This window comes from Ricinus communis, chromosome 2, assembly GCF_019578655.1.
Source record: "Ricinus communis isolate WT05 ecotype wild-type chromosome 2, ASM1957865v1, whole genome shotgun sequence".
NCBI lineage: Eukaryota > Viridiplantae > Streptophyta > Magnoliopsida > Malpighiales > Euphorbiaceae > Ricinus > Ricinus communis.
The window spans coordinates 6,991,392-7,012,275 of record NC_063257.1 but is presented as its reverse complement, the minus strand read 5'-3'; the positions used below and the strand labels follow the sequence as shown (position 1 = coordinate 7,012,275).

At 37.7% G+C, this 20,884-nt stretch overlaps 3 protein-coding genes and 1 long non-coding RNA gene across 5 annotated transcripts; 2 read left to right on the top strand and 2 right to left on the bottom strand.

Annotated features, from left to right (window-relative positions):
- The first annotated feature begins 6,066 nt into the window (after positions 1-6,066).
- Positions 6,067-8,007, top strand: LOC8274074 (photosystem II 22 kDa protein, chloroplastic). Its single transcript, XM_002513715.4, has 4 exons — positions 6,067-6,473; positions 6,573-6,689; positions 7,324-7,567; positions 7,708-8,007. The coding sequence occupies exons 1-4, from the start codon at positions 6,252-6,254 to the stop codon at positions 7,950-7,952; spliced, it is 828 nt and encodes a 275-aa protein (XP_002513761.1). The 5' UTR covers positions 6,067-6,251; the 3' UTR covers positions 7,953-8,007.
- Positions 8,008-8,671: 664 nt separating this feature from the next.
- On the bottom strand, positions 8,672-13,047 carry LOC125369226. The gene is made up of 3 exons (XR_007214869.1): positions 12,605-13,047; positions 12,554-12,556; positions 8,672-8,881 (listed from the first exon to the last, which is right to left on the bottom strand). It is a non-coding gene; the product is annotated as an uncharacterized LOC125369226 (long non-coding RNA).
- A 1,888-nt stretch (positions 13,048-14,935) lies between these two features.
- Positions 14,936-17,271, top strand: LOC8274075 (uncharacterized protein At4g08330, chloroplastic). Its single transcript, XM_015715931.3, has 2 exons — positions 14,936-15,351; positions 16,548-17,271. The coding sequence occupies exons 1-2, from the start codon at positions 15,254-15,256 to the stop codon at positions 16,939-16,941; spliced, it is 492 nt and encodes a 163-aa protein (XP_015571417.1). The 5' UTR covers positions 14,936-15,253; the 3' UTR covers positions 16,942-17,271.
- An 869-nt stretch (positions 17,272-18,140) lies between these two features.
- Positions 18,141-20,419, bottom strand: LOC112533939 (putative F-box protein PP2-B12). Of its 2 annotated transcripts, XM_025156404.2 has the most exons (4): positions 19,890-20,419; positions 19,583-19,701; positions 18,526-19,009; positions 18,141-18,404 (listed from the first exon to the last, which is right to left on the bottom strand). In XM_025156404.2, exons 1-4 carry the CDS (start codon positions 20,181-20,183, stop codon positions 18,399-18,401), a joined length of 903 nt encoding a protein of 300 aa, XP_025012172.1. In that variant the 5' UTR covers positions 20,184-20,419; the 3' UTR covers positions 18,141-18,398. The 2 variants fall into 2 exon arrangements, with proteins under 2 accessions (XP_025012172.1, XP_025012171.1); XM_025156403.2 differs by having other exon boundaries at positions 18,141-19,009.
- Between the last annotated feature and the right edge of the window lie 465 nt (positions 20,420-20,884).

The window sequence follows — 20,884 nt, the reverse complement described above, 5'->3', positions numbered from 1 at the left end:
AATTTCGATGATGTCATCATCTCGAATCCGAAGAAGATTCGAATCATACTGGACCGATGAGAGATTGCTCCGGAAATTTGTCTTTAGGGGCTAGAGGAGGAGAGGATTTCTTTCACGGGTTTTACATGTTTTGGGTAAAGGTGAGAAAATGTGCCAAAGGGCCGATAAAGGGTTTCTTGTGGTTGTTCGGTTGTGAAAGAAAAGGGAAAGAAGAAAAGTATGAAGGAGTAATAGCCGATGAGGTTGAAGCTGCCGATATGAATGTTGGAATTGCAGCAGACTGGTCTTCCGGAGATCATTTTCAATTTGATCTATTTGCTTCTTCACCGGAAATCTCCTTTGCTTTTGCATGAAAGAGGGGTAATCGGTGAGGTATCCGGAGTTCTTTGTCCAGAGCTCGATACTTCACGTCAAGGACGAGTACATTGCAAGACTTCTTGTGAAAAAGTATCCAACAGTTTGTGATCCATGTTTTGAACCAATTGCAGGGCTTGATCCAATTTGCCATCTATCTTCTTCAAGTAAGTGTTTTGGACAATAGAATTAGATGTCTGCCAGTTGAGAACTTCTTCAGGGGGTGTCAGCGGTTCTAAGTTTCCAGAAGGTGAAATCCGTGTAGGAAGGATTTCAGATCTTTTGTTCTCTGTTTTTCCCAAGGGAGGGAAATCCTCCGGTTGTAACATGAAACATTCTTGAACCAAGGTTGTACTGACTGATTGACAGGAGATGAAGTAGGTCCAAAAGTTCGTGGCGTTGTTATACTGGCCCAACGCTTTGTACCTCCCACAAAACGGGCCAGATCGCACGGGTTTCCGACCTATAAACCTTTGGATCTGACTCGATCTCCATTCTGCAAGTTGCAGAAGGGGGTTTGCCATATTCAATGTTGAGTTGTGCCATAATTTCTTTGAACTCATCATAAGAAACGTCAATGACCGTTTTTCCTTCTCTGGCAAGAAACTCAATTGCCTCGTCGAACATTGGCGTTGGCTTTTTATTCTCTTCCGGGAACCATCCGGATCTCGATCATCCGGCTTAGGATGAATCTCCGAACAAGAAGTATCCAGAGACATCCTTTCGGATTCTTCCGCTGATGAAAATGTGGTTCAAAGATAATCCATATCATCATGGCATAGGCACTCTGGCTTGCACATTTCGGGGCTACATCCCGCAAAAGTGTCCACGACCAGCAAGATAATCCGGTTGCGGATGCTTGAAAGGAGTGAATAGGGACCTTCTCCCTAGCCGTGATACTGGTTGTATCATTGATGCTTGGAAAATTGACGGTCGAGGAAGATTCCTCGGTTCTTGTAAAGATCGTCCTTAATCCCATCCTTTTGCTTGTATAAAGAGGGATCCGTGGCTTGAATCGGTTTTGATTGAGATGCCTGGAGCTTCTCATAATTTGTTACCCACTCAATAGGAATTAGTTTCTGTAGATCTTCTTTTCAAGTCGCCGAGGAGCTTGAACTATTGTAGGGGTTTGACCGAATCACCATGATGTACAAAGCATCCGATGAGGCTTGGAAGCCCGGGATCCGCAGTTAAGTGCATGATCCTGCAATCGATAAACGATCCGATGGTGAAGAGTCGGCTGAGAGCATTTTCAACTTGACTAGCTCCCGTGATTTGAACTTGTACTTTTAAGGCGTTGGATAGATAAGGATCACTCAAAGAGAGGTTAAAGTTTGGAAGAAAGTCAAAACAACACTACCGGTGTTGAGTGTCAGACTATTGTCCCAATCAACGCATGCTCGTACTTGAGGTAACGAGTGTCCAAAAGCGACATCCGTCTTTGTAACAGGCAATCCCATCCTTCCATGATAGGAAAGGACAAGTCTCATACCCGAGATGGAGATGAGAATAGCCTTGCTTCCGCCATTGTTCTATGAAAGAGGTGGGGATTTCTAAAGTAACATAACGCTCTTGAGAAGTAGCGATGAAGTGAACACCGAGAAAGTGAGGAGGATTGAACATATTCTTTTATGGTGAGGGGTTTTTTGTGGATGATTTGGTTAAAGGTTTTTCTAACAAAGTTTTGTTTCTTGAATATGTTGTAAGGGTTGATGATAGGTACTAGAGTATCTTCTATCTGTACGTTATCAGGAATATGGGAGATCTCAACAAGATGATCTATCTTGTTAGATATGGTTTTCTTACAAGAGGGAGATAATTGAAGGGTAGAAGTATGAGAGGTAATCTCGGTTGACATGGTGTTTAGGTTTTCTCTTCTGCTATCACCAAGGCTCTGATACCAAAAGGGAGCCGAGAGCTGTTCATGGCATAATCCTCATGCTGTAAACTCAAAGCATGGACAGATCCTCAAGTTAAGACACAAGCGGCCTCTTGCCATGGGGGTCATGCGTTTTGTATCCCTAATGCCCAATACCAGTGGACTGTTATGCCTTTTGGGCTCAAGACGGCCCCATCTCAATTCCAGAAGACAATGATTGAGATTTTTGGGCCTATCCTTTGGTTGTAAGGTTGTTGGGAAGGTCTGGTGGTGAAGGAGGTTGCAGGTTGGATCTGAAGGATGAGGAGGCCATAAAGATTATGGGAAGATTTATTGTAGAGGTGAGAAGAACTATAGGCTGATTCTGCCGTTTTTCCTTCTCTGGCAAGAAACTCAATTGCCTCGTCGAACATTGGCAGTGGCTTTTTATTCTCTTTCTGGGAACCATCTGGATCTCGATCATCTGGCTTAGGATGAATCTCCGAACAAGAAGTATCCAGAGACATCCTTTTCGGATTCTTCTGTTATAGAATTGTGGATTTTTCCACAGAGGAAGAGGATGTTGGAAATGTGAATGGGATTCTGGACAGAACTGAAGGAATTTTTCTGTGTATGAAAGGAATGGAGGAATAGTATTCGTCAATAAATCTTCCCATAATCTTTATGGCCTCCTCATCCTTCAGATCCAACCTGCAACCTCCTTCACCACCAGACCTTCCCAACAACCTTACAACCAAACAAGTCACAGACTTTGCCAGAAACATGATCCTTGGAAGTTATGACCTTGTCATAAGACAGCAGAAACAAGAGTTCTTTGATCGAAAATGCTGTTCATTCAAGATGAAGGATCTGGAAAAGCATTATTCGGCTATGTCCAAGCTCTACTATGTCACTTTAATAAATGTTACTGATATAATTTACTTGTCATCAGCTTGCTGTTGATTCCTTTTTGTTTGGTTTATCATTAGTGAGTTATGATTGATACTGACATTCTGATTTGGGTGAGAGAGACAGATGAATTTGGAATAGCTTCCTATATAGAACCAGGTATGCGACACCACTAAACTCTAAGTCGAACATTGTAAAAGTAACATTGCCAGTAACAATTTTGGGTGAATTCTATGCTGCTATAATTTAAGTGACTTTTTAATATTTTTATATATTTATTAAATAAAAATTATAAAATTTTAGATTAGTTTATATAAAAGCTTTTTTTAAAAAAAAATAGATAAAATTATTTTAGTATGTAATTTTATATAAAAGTTACATATTAAAATATTTCATATGACCCAATTTTTGCTGTTCTTTTAGAGATTAAAGAGTTTCTGTTTTTTATTGCTTTCTTTTGCTTGGTAATTTTTTGAAGACTCCGCTACCCTTTTGCTAAAAAAAATTGACTATATGATTTAATTTTTTAATATAAATTTTTTGTAATATTTTAATTTAATTGTTAATAATTTATATGTAAATTTACTAATATTGTTAATTTAATAGTTGTAACTCCTTTGTTCAATACTAATTATTTGTGATTTCAGCATTACTCTTTTAACTTTCATGTAAGACCAATCATTTCAATTTGTACAGAGCTTAAAGTGAAAAATTAAAGAGAGTTTCATGATTTGTTTTATTTTCTTAATTCTGATGAATTTTAGATGATTACACAGTACTAAAAATTATTATTATTATTATTAATATAGCAACTAATGCTATTTTTGTTGTTTAGAAAGTAATTATTACTGCTTCTAGTACTACTATTTAGGATGCAATAATAATAATAATAATTTGGTTGAAAAGATTAATTGCAATTAATTTAAGGGGCCTGATCTTCTACTTGTTCCAGATAAATTTAGATCTAGGTAGTGATATAAGGCAAGAATTTTTCAAATAATGGACAGACCTGGGCAAATTAGGCTGAGGAAACTTAGCAATGACAGTGTCAGGAAAGCACTCACTTTGAATCAAGGTTCAGCATACATAAAAAGAAACCTTTTCTTTTTCTTATTGCTGTTATTGTTTTTGGTTTCTACCATGCTGGTGCTTTCTTGATCTTGCTTCTTCTTCACATGATTTTATCCTCATTATTTTTTTTTTTTTCTAAATCCGACATTCTTTATAGTTTTATGTCACATTCAGTAATTTTGGCTAACTTATTTTTTTAGTTTTGACAAAAATGATTCGAATTGTAAATTCTTTTACAATTTTATTCGATTTCTAATTTTTTTATCAAAATTAAATAAATTTAATAGTAATAATACCATACCACTTTATATAGAAATGCAATGAATCAATAAAAAAAAATTAATATTAGAAAATGTTGCTGGTATTTTTCTTCTAAAATATTATATATGTTATTTTACTTAATGGTAATTTTTATGCTATAATACATAATAATAATAATAATAATAATAAAACAATTCTTGCAGGCACCTTGACTAGGTAGGAGGTGTAGTATGGGATATGGACCAATTAATAAGAGATGCAAAAATGGGTACATTGGGCTTAGTTTGAGGAAATAATAATTATGAGTTATCACTGAATTGCAAAATTAGAAGGCCATATGGCAGTGGCCCAACTTCCCAAAGGGTATCTCTACCAAAAGAATCTCAATTACGAGGAAGCAACCGTTCATTCCTGTTGAGTTGTCAAAATCAATGTCAACCTGTTGGAAGCTTATTTGTCCCCAGGTTTTTGCAGTGTTCAATTTGTATTATGTTGTGAAAGGAGAATGAGGAGGGAACATGTGGTGAGGTGGAATGGGCGTAGTCATGATGAATTATGTGGTGCGCGTCTCCAACAACTGTGCGGCCTTTTGTTGTTTCGGAGAGTTGCCATGGAAAATTTATGACATGTGTCTTTTGTCTAAACCCCGTTGCCCTCTTCATCACATATTCACTCCACAAAATGAGTAATGAAACTCCTGAGTGGTTTCTTTTAAATTCTTTTTTATCAAGAAATCTCGTTAATTTCCAAAAAAAAAAAAAAAAAAGAATATGCACAAATAATCAAAAGGTAATCGAAATATGATAGCTGGATAATACAAAAATCAAAACAAATACATCCAATAATTTGAGAGTAAATAGAATTTCGGTTCTTTTAATATAAAATAAAGTTTGGAATCCAAAATCACAGAAAATTTAACTGAAATTTGTTATCTTTATAGAATTTAAATTTTAAAAAATTAAATACAAAAAAGAAAACAAATTTAAAAATAGTCTTTTTTAAGAATTTAGATTCTAAAATTCTATATGTTTTTTAAAATATAAGTTGAGAGTAATTAGAATTTCTGTTCTTTTAAATTATATTAGTCTAATATAAAAATAATTATAAAATTTAAAATTTAAAGAATAACTAACCAAATTCACAAGTAATAAAATTTAAAATTTCAGCAATTAAAAAATCTAACGCGCAAGTCTCAAGACTTAAAATCTCATCAAAAGAATAGACCCTAAAAAACAATTTATATATAAGGAAAACCGTGTGAAACACATATAAAAATAAAAAAGGTAGAGCTTTAATAGATTTTTATTTATTATTATAATAATAATAATTATTATTTAATATTCTTAGAAGATCATATGATACCGAAGAATGTGTATAAATTATGCAAGTTCGATGAATAATATACGATCGGAGAATCTTCTATTCACCTAAAAGGTATAGAAATATTCATCAAGCTACATATGTTGAAGCATTAAATGAATTGCATATAAAATGGAAGAGATCTTCCAATAAAATCTGAAAAACAAGTTATAATATAATGAACTGAGATTAATGAGCCAAAGGGACTTGAGTTTGAAAAAAAAGAAAAATATCACATATCCACAAGGAGAGAGAGGTAGACAAAGACGTGGTCACTCCATTTGCCCCTCATTGCCTCTCGTACCATATCCACAGCTTTTTCTCCATCTGCACTCCCCTCTCAAAAATAAAGCTTTTGATTTTATATACTTCATCACCATCAAAGGGAAGAGAGCAAAACAAACAAACAAATTAAATTCCAGTCCAAGAAGCAGCTGTAATGGCTCAAACAATGTTGTTCATGTCTGGCGTTTCAACTAGGCATGTTGTTGACCTGAAGAGAGACCCTTTACTTCAATTCCAAGTTGACAGACTAAGGCCTAAGCCGTTCTCTTCTCTATTATTCTCTCCACTCCCTACCAACTCTTCTTCTTTTGCTCCTTCTAAAACATTCACTACCTTTGCTCTTTTCAAGTCTAAAGCCAAGGCAGCTCCTAAGAAGGTTTGTCATTTCTTTCTTTTAGTTAAAGGGTACGCAAATTTCTCTACTTAATTTGGTTTGATGCAACTCTTTTTTTCTTCTGTTTGCTGAATCGAATAGACTGTTGTAAAACCCAAGCAAAAGGTTGAAGATGGTGTTTTTGGTACCTCTGGTGGAATTGGTTTCACCAAGCAGAATGAGCTCTTTGTTGGACGTGTTGCTATGCTTGGCTTTGCCGTAAGTTCATTATCTTGTTTAGCTTCTCATTGCTATTTATATTTCAGAATTAACAATAATATACATATAACAATTCCTTATATGTTAACTTCCTTTCATCTTTCCCTATAGTTGTAATATTACATGGATTGGCACAGATTCTCAATAATAATGTCCGTTTGGAAATTGAACATGTAGATAGCTTGTCACTTACCTTGGCCTGAAATTTTACTAAATGTAAAAGAATTTGGCACTGTTGGATTAGTAGCCCACTGGTGAAGTATGTGGCAGGTCAAGAGTCCATGACCTGAACTCCTGACGGCCCTGTTTCCCTTTGAGAATTCTTGAAGGACACATAATTTAAACTGGCCAGCATTCATAGCAAATCTGCACTCTGCATAGTCAAATTGGTCATAGAGCTTCAAGCTTATAGGTGTTGGCTCAAGAATGAATTATATGTTTTAGCGAAAAACAATTTTCTGAATCAATTAATCTTTCTACAAATTTGCACCTAAAGAATAACATGGTGCATAATGTAATGGAATATATTCCTGTTGGCTGTTGTTCAAGAAGCAACAGTGCCTCTGCTTTTTGTTGTCATAGCAAATAAACATTTCAAGAAGCACTATTATTAATGTGAAGTTGTTAAATGCAGGCATCCCTATTGGGTGAAGGATTAACAGGAAAAGGAATTCTAGCTCAGTTGAATTTAGAAACTGGAATTCCCATTTATGAAGCAGAACCACTTCTTCTCTTCTTCATTCTTTTCACCCTTCTTGGAGCCATTGGAGCATTAGGTGACCGTGGCAAATTCGTCGACGACCCACCAACCGGCATTGAAGGTGCAGTCATCCCACCTGGAAAAGGTTTCAGGGCAGCATTGGGTCTTAAAGAAGGAGGTATTTAACTAACTTGTAATTTTATTTTCTTCTAGCCTAAAGAAGACATCAATACTAATGTGCTAAAACTCATTAATTCTTTAAATTCAGTCAAGAACTAAACAATGTGCTGATTCTTGTGTCTGGTTTGCAACTGCAAGGTCCTCTATTTGGATTTACAAAGTCGAATGAGCTCTTTGTAGGAAGATTGGCTCAGCTAGGAATTGCTTTCTCTTTAATTGGAGAAATCATAACAGGGAAAGGAGCTCTAGCACAACTCAACATCGAAACTGGAATTCCCGTCAATGAGATCGAACCCCTTGTTTTGTTCAATGTTATCTTCTTCTTCTTTGCTGCTTTGAATCCTGGCACTGGAAAATTTGTTACTGATGAAGAGGATGAGTAGGTGATCTAGCTGTGCTTTGTACTTTTATCCAAGAAAATACTTTCTTGTTTCTGTTTCTTGTGTGTGTTTATCGTGGCCTGAAAGCCTATTGATGCCTCAATAATGCTGACAAGAAACTCATTGGATCATCAGGTTCAACTCTTCAAATTCAGGCTCGGACCACCCTGAAACCTTCAACCCCTGCCAGCCCACACTCGTGTTAAAATATATGTTTCAGTTTAAAATATCACATTTATACTTATAAAAAGAATATACCATATTCAAATTCGTACCCAGTTCTGGGTTGCCTAGTTCTAAAAAATCTAGAAAATCATAAATTGACTATGTTCGACGAAATATAAACATACGATCTACCCGACAAGTGGTGCAAACATAACATGAGGACGTGAGATACGAAATTATGTAAGAAACTAGAATGGCTATATTTAACATGGAATTTTGCCTGCTGCCTGTGTCACGTGAGTTTTGTTTTATCTCCAAAACTTTGCCGATTTCCGAAATTCAAGATAGCTAGTCAGCCCTACCCTTGATTGCCAAACCCGGCAGAATGATAGCAAATACGCTAGCGGAAGTATATTCACGAAAGTGGCACAAAGAGACGCAAGAGTTGTGGAAGTGTATACTTGTATTGATTAATTCACACTAAAGCTACTTACAATGAGCACACTTTCTCTCTCTACAAGCTCTCTTCTTTCATATATCACACACCTTGTATTACTTTACATAACTATTCCTACAACTATCTCTACATAGAGCATCTCTCTTTGCTCTATGTAGAGCAATACTCTTTCCCGCTATATGGCTACATTTTGGCACACCTTGTGCCCACACACTCTTGTTTTATTACTGCCCTTGTTCCCTTTTATGGACTCACTTTCTCCTGCCCTTTTTCTCTCTTTTCTCTCCCTTTTTCACTCTCTTCCTTCCTTCTTTTCGAAATGGTACAAAGAAGGGGTATTTATAGCATTTTTCCCCCTGTCCGCCAACATGGCCGTGTTGAGAACACGGTCTGGGATAATTAGCCGTGTTACCTACTGTGGCCGTGTTTCCCGAAGCTTCTAGGCCTTTCGCATTTGTATCCAGCCAACACGGGCGTGTCCTTAGGCGTGTTGGTGAACACGGGCAAGGTTGAAACAAAACGGGCGTGTCCGTGGGCGTATTGGTCAACACGGGCGTTGTTGAATCCAACACGGCCGTGTCCGCTCACGCGGGCATAATTTGGGCGTTTTTGGCTCGGTAGCCTTCCTTGCACAGTTGCGAAGCGGGCACGTGACATTCTCCCCACTCAATCCGGCGAACGCCCTCGTTGCCTTCTCGTAAGCTCTTGGTTTCCTCCTCGAGTTGCCACAAATCGCGAATCAGCTCCCAACTTGTCTCACTCCGGAGTCCCTTCCTCAAGAAACTCCGTCGGGAGGTTGTCCGGATTGTGGCGCCTTACGATGGGAGATGATGTAGTCCACCTCTTTGTCCTACCCGAGCCCGCACCTTCCAAAGAGCTCTTATAGACTTACCCCGGCTTGGGTCATCGTGATCCTCCTTATAAAGCCTCAACATGCTCGGGATGGACCTTGATGCCTTTGTGGAAGATCTACCTTGCTACTCTACCTTTGTTCCCTGAGTCTCCAATGAAGTCCGTCGTCTTTGCTATGCCAAGATAACTTGACAAGCACTTTATCCCCGTCCTTGAACTCCACTGGTCTCCTCTTGTTGTCCGCCCGCCTCCTTCACTTGCTTGAATGTCTTCTCCAAAATAGGCTCGAGCAACGTCGTCTTGCTCCTTCCATTCCTTCGCGAAGCTTGAAGGCGGGTAGGGATCAAGGCAAGAGTACTGTGTGTAGGGTTGCCGACCCATAACTATCCCTCGAATGGACTCTTTACCGCACACTCACTTCTTTGCAAGTTGTACAAGGATTGGGCAACATCAAGCAGCTCGCCCAATCTCCTCGCTAGTGCCTCTAATAACTTCCGAGAGTGTCTTGATCCTCTCTGATCGGTTTGGGTCTCGCATGCCTTCGTAGGGTCCGGAAGTGCTAAGACAGGCTCCTCCATAATGGCCTTCTTTTAGCCTCTCAAGGCTTGTTGGCACTTCGTAGACTACTCCCAAGCTCGACCCTTCCTTAATACACCCCGGAGTGGCAGTGGAAGAATAGCCCTTGATGAACCTTCCGATAATGGTTCACCAAACCAAGGAAAGAACTCACCTCGGTCACCTCGGTTGGCAGCTCCCAATTCTTGGATGGCCTTCACCCTTAATCCATCCATCTTTCCATCGCCAACAATACGCCTTAGAATACCACTTCCGTTGGGCGGATGAGCATTTTCTCCCGACATAGAGCTCTTTTACCCTCAAGGCTTTCAACCCTAGCCTTTGAAGCTCTATGTACTCCTTGAATTGCCTCCTTAGTTCCCCTAACTTCGGAGGCACCGTACGATAGGATGCAAAGGCGGGTGGTTTGGCTCCCAATTCCAGCTCGATCTCGTGGTTCACCTCTCGTCACGGAGGAAGCTTCTTCGGCAGCTCAAGCAGCATAACATCTTCGAACTCGTCAAGCATGCCTCGGATAGGGCTTGAAAGTATAGCACCCTCAACAAGAGGACCTCCTTCCATCTTGAGGGTTGCTGGGAAGGTTGGCTCCTTCCTTTTTAATCCTGTTTAGGGAGCTGTAGGGCCGATACCATCTTTTCTTGACTTAACTCCCTCTTTATCGGCACAACACAAGGTCGGCCATTCTCCATTATGCACATAATGTTGGCGTAAGAAACCAAGAATGCCTTCACCATGTCGAGGAAGTCCATACCAAGATAAAACCGTTGATTAAGAAGAGCAATGGTGATATCGACCTTACCTTGCCATTGGCCTATTCGGATGTTAGTCCTCCTCGCCATGCCAATGATAGGTAGCCTCTCTGCATTTTCTCCCTTTAATGAAGCCCTTTTCCTTTTCATAAGGCAACTTCATAAAGTCAGCCACCTCCTTCGCCATGTACCTGTATCTGCTTCGGTATCCATCATGGCTTGAATACTCCTGCCTCCGATATTCGTCTCCACGTACATCCGACCACGAGACTTTTGCTCCAGTTTAGCTTGGGTAGCATTGAGGAGTCGAAGGGAAGCAAGTCTTCGTTCTTCTTCTTGCCTCTCTTCCTCGGTGATTACTAATGCTCCAAGCTTCCCACGCTTTGGACACTCATATGCACGATGATGTCCATCGCAGATGAAGCAGGCAAGCTTTCTCGGGGAAGAACTACACCTGTCTTCCTTATTCCACTTGCCCTTATCCCTGCATGAAGCCTTACCATCCTTGGCGGAAGATTTTCCCTCTATCTCCACCACCTTCGTCACTTCCTCCGTACTTCTATCTTGGTAACAATATTACTTAAGTAGAGAGAGATACGGACTTTACCTTGATGGCGTCGTCCACTATGCTCAAAGTATCAAAATATCCTTCCAACTGTCACAAGAATTCGTCGATCTCCCTAGCACTCCTAGCCCCACCGTAGGCCTTTGGTTTAGGAGCATCGACTCTGTGAACCGCCACCTCGCGCTCCCCCACTATTTGCCAACGCGGTCTTGCACAAGTTAAGCTCCCTCGAGCTTATCAACCTTCTCCAAGTATTGGCCAAGTAACCGGTTAAGAGTCACATTCGCAGGGTACCTTGCATCTCCCGTGAGCTCTACATCGTCCCCCTTGGACTCTAGCTTCTCGATGCAAAGGTCCACTTCTTGTCCCTCATTGTCCCTCGAGCACATTTACGGCACCTTCCATCTCCTCGCGAAGCTCCCCGTCGTCCCCCTTGGACTTTAGCTTCTGGATGCGAAGGTCCACCTTGCATCTTCCCGCGAAGCTCTCTATCGTCCCCCCTGGACTTTGGCTTCTCGACGCGAAGGTCCACTTCTTAGGAGCCTCATAGTCCCTCGATAAACTGTCGGCAAGAATCATTTAAGGCACCTTCCATCTCCTCGCGAAGCTCTATGACGTCCCCCTTGGACTTTGGCTTCTGGATGCGAAGGTCCATGTCTTCGATCCTAACCCAATCGGACATGGCAGTCTCCCCTTGACTAGCCTTTCCTCCATCGCGCCAACCACGTCTCAGGACTTCTCCCTACGGCCCTTTTCCCGCTATCCTTTCCTCCTTCCCTTAGAGGAGCGGTAGAAGTGGATTGCTCACCAATTCGGGACTTATCCCTTCAGCCCTTTCCGCTACCCTTTCCTCCTTCCCTTAGAGGAGCGGTAGAAGCGGATTGCTCACCACTTTTGGCCATTACTTCATGCAAGAATTCTCCCAAAGAACTTACCCGCGCTATACTTCCAACTATGGCGTGATACCAATTCTGCTATGTCTCGAACTTGGCTCTGATACCAACTGTCACGTGAGTTTTGTTTTATCTCCAAAACTTTGCCCACGTGCGGCCTAGCTTGCTTGATTTTCCCGAAATTCAAGATAGCTAGTCAGCCTACCCTTGATTGCCAAACCCGTGAATGATAGCAAATACAGCTAGCGGAAGTATATTCACGAAAGTGGCACAAAGAGACGCAAGAGTTGTGGAAGTGTATACTTGTATTGATTAATTCACACTAAAGCTACTTACAATGAGCACACTTTCTCTCTCTACAAGCTCTCTTCTTTCATATATCACACACCTTGTATTACTTTACATAACTATTCCTACAACTATCTCTACATAGAGCATCTCTCTTTGCTCTATGTAGAGTAATACTCTTTCCCGCTATATGGCTACATTTTGGCACACCTTGTGCCCACACACTCTTGTTTTATTACTGCCCTTGTTCCTTTTTATGGACTCACTTTCTCCTGCCCTTTTTCTCTCTTTTCTCTCCCTTTTTCACTCCCTTCCTTCCTTCTTTTCGAAATGGTACAAAGAAGGGGTATTTATAGCATTTTTCCCCCTGTCCGCCAACATGGCCGTGTTCCTGGCCGTGTTGGGAACATGGCCGTGTTGGGAACACGGTCTGGGATAATTAGCCGTGTTACCTACTGTGGCCGTGTTTCCCGAAGCTTCTAGGCCTTTCGCATTTGTATCCAGCCAACACGGGCGTGTCCTTAGGCGTGTTGGTGAACACGGGCAAGGTTGAAACAAAGCAGGCGTGTCCGGAAACACGGCGTGTTGAATCCAACACGGCCGTGTCCGTTCATGCGGGCATAATTTGGGCAGTTTTTTGGCGCATCGGTAGCCTTCCTTGCCTGGTTGCGAGGCGGGCACGTGACACCTGGTGGCACCCTTTGAACAATCCGTTGGTACATTGGCCAACTCCTACAGCCGAACCTGGTCGGTCAAGATGAAAACAAGAGACATTAATTTTGATGTCTGCGAGTCGTGCAAATTATTGGATGGCACAAGAAATTGTCGGTGCGATTTGCTGAACTATGATATTGTGATTCATAAATGGCAACATGGCTGACTTGGAGACTAATATGTACTCATGTCCATCATCATTTTCCCTGCTTCAAATTAAGGCACCAGACTAACCCATGATCCATCATCCTTACCTTAACTCATGGATCTATGATTTAATCTTAAAACGTAATTTGAACTTTTTTCAAGGCTAAAGTTTTACAAGTAATTTATTGATAGATATTTTTGCAATGCGGGACTTGTGACTCTTTTATCTTTTTTAGCTTGTTATATTATTTCTGAAAGATTCATATGCAAAAAGTCTGTGATATATATTCTTCAAGTTCCATACTTTCTCTGAAATGGCTATATTTTAAGTATGTCCCCATGGATTTTCAGACCAAAGCATGGCAATTGATATGGACATTTAACAAGTGTTCCCACTGTCACTACCACCACAATGGATTTGGTATTGCATTAAATTCTTGGATTCGTGTTGAATAAAATTAATTTAAGTGAATATAGTAAGAATTTACAGATTTTGGGTTTAAAAAATCATGGGTTTTATGGAAATTTTATTTTGATTCTCATAATCAAACAGTTATAAATTTTGTTTTACTTAAAAGAAATGGGTTTAAAAGATAAAAATACAACTCCAAAGGACACTAAGACTAAGTATAAACTTTTATTCAAAATCTAGTGTAGTTGTAGGTGACATTTACACTTCATGATTCTTGGAAAAATTAAAGTCTTTATAAAGGAAAGAAGTAGAATAAACATATCTACTTAATCAAATCTGGTCTTTTATGGTATGTTTTTCTTTTAAGGAGAGCGTTTCCTTCAGGTTAAGATGTCCTTGAAACTCAATATCTAATACCATAGTGTACCTAAGTCATTCATCTTTAACTTTATTAATAAGTAGGTTTATCTATTTTTATTATTTCTCCTGAATTTTGTTCATCTTTAAATGTTTAATCATAAGATTATCTTTTTTTCTTAACAGATTTCTTAATAATTTTTAGTGAGTTAATTTATTCATAATCCTAATCATCTAAAATTTAATAGTAAAACTAAAATCTTTACTCAAATTCTTAGTCAATTGTTTTTCTCACCAAAAGAATGCAAAATAGAAAGACTAAAAAAAAAAAATAGAAATTAACAACTTTTGTGATTATCCAACAAAATAAGAATTAATAGTCCCACAAAGTTTTCCCAAGATGGGCTAACAAACAAAACAACTCCAATATATAACAAGTTATCTCTACACGAACAACAACAACAACCCCATAGCAGAATCAATGACACGTGTAGTTTAGCACTAATTATCCATTAATTAACAATTTATAATCATAAACATTACCTAATTGATAATTAGAAAAATAGTCAATTTTATAGTCTTCTATGTAAGTTTTTAAATTTTTTTCACCAATAATATTAAAATTAAACCTTTTCAACAAATATTGGCGAAGTATTTATTATGGAAACTTGTTGAGTTTGTATAAATTTAAAAAGAATGGTTATTATAACTATATATTATGTCCGACTATCATATAATATATATTAATAATAATTTTTATTTTTAATACTCAAATCAGACTGACATGTATATTTAAAAGAGAAAAAAAAAAAAAGTAGTTTCCGTTTAAAACCAAGTCATTCCATAGAAAAGGACAGCAAGGAGCCACCACAACAGAACCTTTTTCAGTCTTTTGATTCCTATCAATCACCTTCCTCTTCTTCTTCTTCTCTTTAGTGTAAAAACCCTTTCTTTACTTCTCTCTGCTGACGCTACTTGCCGTGAGCTCAGAGGCAGCTACAACCCCACTCGGTTCAGGCGGTACTCGTTTTCGATTAACTGTCCGCGATCCTCAACTTGGGAAGTTTTGTCACTGTCATAAAAAGAAAAATTAAAGCCGCGATCTTTTCTTTTTTATTTGATTGTTTTCATGGAGAATTCAGCGATTGCCAAGGAAAATTATCTCAATGGGAATCATCTTCACTCCTTTTCTTCTGTCTCTGCTTCTATTAGACATGTTAGCTACAGGTTTTTATCACCCTCTCTGTCTTAGTGAAGATGATTTTGATCCATTTTTATGATAGTTAGTTATACTGTTTTTTTTTTTTTTTTTTGTTGGGTTCATTGGGAGTAATTATGTTGAAGAAGAAGAGATTAATTTTCTATCTTAGATTTGATCATATATACTTGATTTTAGAATGCTTAGTTTGCTCAAAGATGGGTTCTTTGATCAGTATGTTGAATTGAATTGATTTTAATATATGCCAATTGAAAATTTTTTCTTTTTATTAGTGACATAGTGATAAGGTTAATTTTTATGCTCAATTTTTCTCATTTTTGTAATCAATTTTTTCTAAACTTGACAATTAGAAGTATTATCCAAGTCTATGTCAAGTACTGCTTTTTTTCAAAAAAATTATTTTCTTTTTTAAAGATTTGTGATGGAGAACTTGATATCCACAAGCTTCGTAACTTCAATGTCGTGATATGTTCATGTGGTGCCCAAAATGAATTACTTGTCCCTGTCTTGTACATGTGGCACTGATCCACACTTTCAGTTCTGTTATTCATAAAAAGTTGTATATCCTGAAGGCCAACTGTGGTATCAATGTCTTTCTATTCTGATGTTTATGATTGAGATGTGAGAATAACTTGGTTGGTGTATAAAGGGTAACTTGTTTAGATTTTGTGTTTGTTCTATATTAGTTCTTTTCTTGGTTAGCATGTCTTTTTTCTCCAATTGGTGATTAGGTAATATCGAAATAGTTGCCTTGATAGTTTTAGTTTTTCTGTCTTCTTTTAGTGTCTATTGCAATGGCTGAAATGAAGTGTTTGTAAAATAATACCTAATTATTTGAGTGGGTGACTGATGCTTGTAGTTTTGATTATTGAAGAAAATAAGGAAGAGTCAGTTCAATTGTTTCTCCATTTAAAAGTTGGGTGTTCTTTTTACCCCAATAATTCATAGACAAAACTATCAAGTCCCAGACCAATTTCCAACCTGTATTTGAATTTTTTTGGGTGACAAATAGGGTGGTGAAGAAATGCCACGAGAGACCAAATAAAATCACCCATTTTAGTAACATTAACCAGTAAGGTGATGTTATTTTACATTTCCTATGGTTTTCGAACTCTCTTAACTGAGATCTTATGGTTTTGGTTGCTTCAGCATGGGTTATGTGCTTAGTTTCTAGACCCTGAAAATTGAAATATATTTGATGCAGCTGTGGCACTTGTGGATATGAGTTGAACTTAAGCTCCTCCAATCGAAACACCTCTACCATTGGCTCAAAATATGGGAAATCCATAAAACGAGGGATCATCTCATTCTTTGACATTGATGAGAGCAGATTTACTCAAGCTGAAGAATTCCAGTGCATTCCCTACTTTTCGAAGAGCAGCTGGGGCTTTTTCCGCCGGAGAACCAAACTTCTTTGTCGTAAATGTGGTAATTATATAGGAATTGCTTATGAGGATGAAACTTCAGCTTATCCGCTTGTATCAGATGGTTCAGATTCATCCTCAGTCAATGAATCCAAACGTAGAAAATATGATATTAAAATCCGTGCCTTACAGCCTTCATCAGTTGATCGGTGTGGCACTCCACTTTATATGTGATGCCTGGGATCAAGCCTTCAATAATATTGATGGGTATCAGTAACCAAAATAACTACAGCAAAAGTTTTCTTGTGATATATTCATTTTATACATGCTTTCAGTTCACTTTCACCTTTTTGTTTGTGTATTCACCCTCATTTGTTAGATTATTGATAAGTTGGTGACTTGTACAGAGCAGTATTGGAAACTGAATTACAAGCATTGTGGAGTCTGCAAGGAAGTTGAGAACACTTTTCAGATTTTATTGTAGAATGATAGCGTGATATCTTGAATTGAGTTAAATGAATGAGTAAATGTGGGAGAACATCAGCTTGTCTGCTTTGTTTCGTACTCCTATCTGGTCGGCGATTTGTTTGTTATTTGCAATAGAGGTTGATATATTTTGATAGATTACATTCATCTAAGTCAAATTCTTAATTTAAAACTGTTACATGTTCCAGTCATCCCCATTTCGGTAAGGTCACTATTGTGCTTGAAACAAATGAAAGATGTGCTGCAGCAAGTCTTTACATATTAAATTTCAACTTCAGTCGGCCCGGAAGTTGGGTTTGCACTGAACTGACAAGTTCCTTGTGATCTCACCTCCCTTAAATGTAGGCTACAAGTATGGATTTTATGCAAGCATTAGCAAGGGACCTTATTCTGTAGCAAGGCAGCAACGGCAAAAATAGAGAGCTTGAGAATCTATCGCGCAGGCAAAGCTTTAAAAAGTATGGTCCTGAACTGGGACAGCATCAAGACCTTTTGCAGCGATGATGCTACTTCCAAAAGATGCTGAATCCACATCCACCCACAACTACTACGTATGCTGTAGATTTAGCATTTTCTCTGACAATTGCTTCTTTTGCCCTTACATTTTTACCTTCCCCTTTTCCCTTTTTAACTCTTTTCTTCCACCGCTGGACAGCACTGGTAGTAAGGCACAAGCCAATAAAATAAAGCATCTCAAATATATTCTTTTCTAATTTTCAGGAAAGAAAAAAGGCAAGGTTCATATTCAACTTTTAATATTCACGGACTTCTAAAGTTAATTGTATTTAATTAAAATTTATAAAATTTATTTATAAATTTAAAACTTATGTATTTTAATTATAATAAAAATTAATTTAAAATTCTATTTTATTTAATAAAATAAAATTTTTAATAAATTTCAATTAAGCGTAAACCTCAATTAACCATAATAACATAATAAAAGGTGATTTACTGCACGCACCAAAGCCAACTTGATTGGTATTGCTTTTGCTCAAATAACTATTAAAAAGATTTAGAAAGATTAAACATCATGACTAGAGTCTCTCCTTTTTGAGCCACAACTGCATCAAATATAGTAATAATAATAGTCTCTTTCTTGAGGCTCACCATGATTATCTCAAATACAGCAGTTTCCTACGCTCCCCTTGCGAATTCCTCGGAAGGCATGCAAAAACCTTAGACAAGGATACTTTTTGTAGATTACATCATCCCTAGAAAATGGAACATTAACATATAATTCTGGAACAGTAGTTCCTGCCTGAACTTCAGAAGGAAACAACAAAATCCATAATCGAAACATGAAGAATAATAATTTCTTATATGTCAATCTACCTTTGGCCTGATCTCTATCCCTTGAACTGCAAGACCACCTTTCCAATGCCCACCTTTCACCTCTAAAACGCTCAACTCCAGTTCCCCGTCCTCACCTTTTTTTTTAAAGAACTCACCCAATTCAATCTCCAGCCACCCATCTCCTCTCTCTTTCGGATACTTACAATCACTTTCACCATTACGTAAAGATGCTTGCAACCCAAAAATACGACCCCGGTTAAGTAAACCAATGCGCCTTCTTACAATTTGGGACCGCCGCCTCCGTCCCCTTTCTGCATCCAAGTAGACATTATGCTTGCAAGTTTCACTTCCAACAAGTCCCACTACAGCCTCTGCAGGCTGGTATTCAAATCCATAAGCTCCTGTTGTGGACTTGAACACAAAGTAAGCTGTATACAAAGTTGATGGAGACAACATAGAGATATTAATTCTGGCACTGATTTCAAGCCAACAAACACTGATAAGCTCTGCCACTTCAGGAAATCTGTTTGCACAAAACATCTCCAAATCTCATAATCATATAAAAACAGATTTTTTATTTTAAAGAAAAATACGGGCATATACATTTTCTTAACTAATAATCCCACAACACTTCATATATCACCCCTTGTTATATTATAAACAAGTCAACTCCTTGTTTTAATTTGTTTGAAAGTAATACACGTTCTTACAACACTCCTTATATCAATTCTTTAATTTATAAGCCTATAATTCATTTAAAATTTATTTAAAGAGGAAGAAAGTATGGGAAAGAAGAAAATCTAAACAAATTAATTTCATTTAAGAGGACGTTTTCCACTCTTTTCAATTGAGAAGTGAGGTTTCGGCTCTTAAATTTAGGGGAAGAGTGGAGACATTTTCCACTACTAATTTAAAGAAATAGAAGAAGTTAAAAAGAACATGTCGGAGATGTTCTAAAAAGTATAATAGCTTTCTTAAAGTGACTAATTAAATAATCAGTCATATTATTAAAATGACTAATTAAATAATCACCCACGTAGGGCATTGTTCTGAGAGTGACTCATGGCAATAAATAATAAGGAAAAGATGGAGAGACCTGGAATCCGGAAGGCAAATCCATCTCCAATAAGTAGGAGTGTCACTCCAAACAATCTTGAGGTCCCTTGCAGAAAGCATGTAACATTTCTTTCCACTCCATTTCTCCAATGCAAAGCTCTGTTATACAAACAGTAATATAAATTATAAGTAAAAAAAAGGGCTAATAATCTACTATACCACGAACTTTAACCTGAGTTATTAATTTAGTGAAGTAAAATTGCAATTTGGGTCAGTTTGACCTAGATTATTAGATCATGATCTAAACTATCTTATTGCTATTAACCGTATATTGATAGATCTTTTACCTTTTTGCCATCATCAATGAGGATTGGATTATCACAGAGACTGAAGTAAAGCTGTTTCTTTGAAGAGAAACGATCGAGTAGAAAGGAATCAGATGATCGGGAAATAATAGAGTGATAGTCTTGAGGCAGAAACTTCTCCCAGACGGTGTCGGAGTTGGCAGCATCTCTAAATGTAGAAGAGACCGTTGACAATCTGCAAGCATCAAAAGGACCTGTAAAGGACACGACATCTGCTATGCAACCTTCTGGCAACGACATTAAACTTCCTCCCTCGTCCCCGCTTTCTCCAGCCATCTTGTTGCTCTCTCTTATTGCTCTTGAATTCTGGTTATGGCTGCTCTAAATGCAGGAATTAGGTATAGGTGGGGATATTTTCGTTGTTGAACGCTAACTTGTTCCTGGAAATTGGAGGAATATTTATTGATTAGATATTTTTATTTTCTCAAGGATGATACTCGTGGAGGAGAGAAAAGGAAGCAAAGGAAAACCTTCACTTCAGCTTGGTTTAGTTTGGTGAATTATTTTTATATAAATTCTAATTCAGATTGTTTTAAAATTATTCAACTCCCTGAGTTGGATTCATAACTACCTCGTTTATTAATATATGAGATATGTTTAAATTCATCTTGTTAAGCCCTTTTTATTATTTTATATTTTATATAAAATTTTAAATTTAAAAATCTTTTCCATCCGAGATTGTTTATAGACAAGCTTGTTAAAGAGTTTTTTCATAAACCATGTTGCGAGATTATTCATAAACTTTATAAATGAATTGAGTTTGATATCCATAAATAAACATACTCATAAACTGATATATCTAAATTAATACTCGTAAGTATACGAACCAAATGATATTATGGACAAGCTTACCACGAGATCAATCTCACAAGAAATTGTAGAGCATTTATTATAAAAACAAACTATCACACAAAATACTGAAAATAAATATAAACATTCTAAGCTAATATTTTAAAAATGATCTTTGATTTAATAAA

Excerpts from the sequence above, each read along its gene's own strand:
- LOC8274075 (XM_015715931.3), top strand. The coding sequence starts at position 15,254 with ATGGAGAATTCAGCGATTGCCAAGGAAAATTATCTCAATGGGAATCAT. Across the intron at positions 15,352-16,547 it reads ATTAGACATGTTAGCTACAG|CTGTGGCACTTGTGGATATG; the intron begins GTTTTTATCACC and ends TATTTGATGCAG.
- LOC112533939 (XM_025156403.2), bottom strand. The coding sequence starts at position 20,183 with ATGGCTGGAGAAAGCGGGGACGAGGGAGGAAGTTTAATGTCGTTGCCA. Across the intron at positions 19,702-19,889 it reads TCATTGATGATGGCAAAAAG|AGCTTTGCATTGGAGAAATG; the intron begins GTAAAAGATCTA and ends TTTGTATAACAG. Across the intron at positions 19,010-19,582 it reads ATTTGCCTTCCGGATTCCAG|ATTTCCTGAAGTGGCAGAGC; the intron begins GTCTCTCCATCT and ends TTGTGCAAACAG.
- LOC8274074 (XM_002513715.4), top strand. The coding sequence starts at position 6,252 with ATGGCTCAAACAATGTTGTTCATGTCTGGCGTTTCAACTAGGCATGTT. Across the intron at positions 6,690-7,323 it reads TTGCTATGCTTGGCTTTGCC|GCATCCCTATTGGGTGAAGG; the intron begins GTAAGTTCATTA and ends TGTTAAATGCAG. Across the intron at positions 7,568-7,707 it reads ATTGGGTCTTAAAGAAGGAG|GTCCTCTATTTGGATTTACA; the intron begins GTATTTAACTAA and ends TGCAACTGCAAG.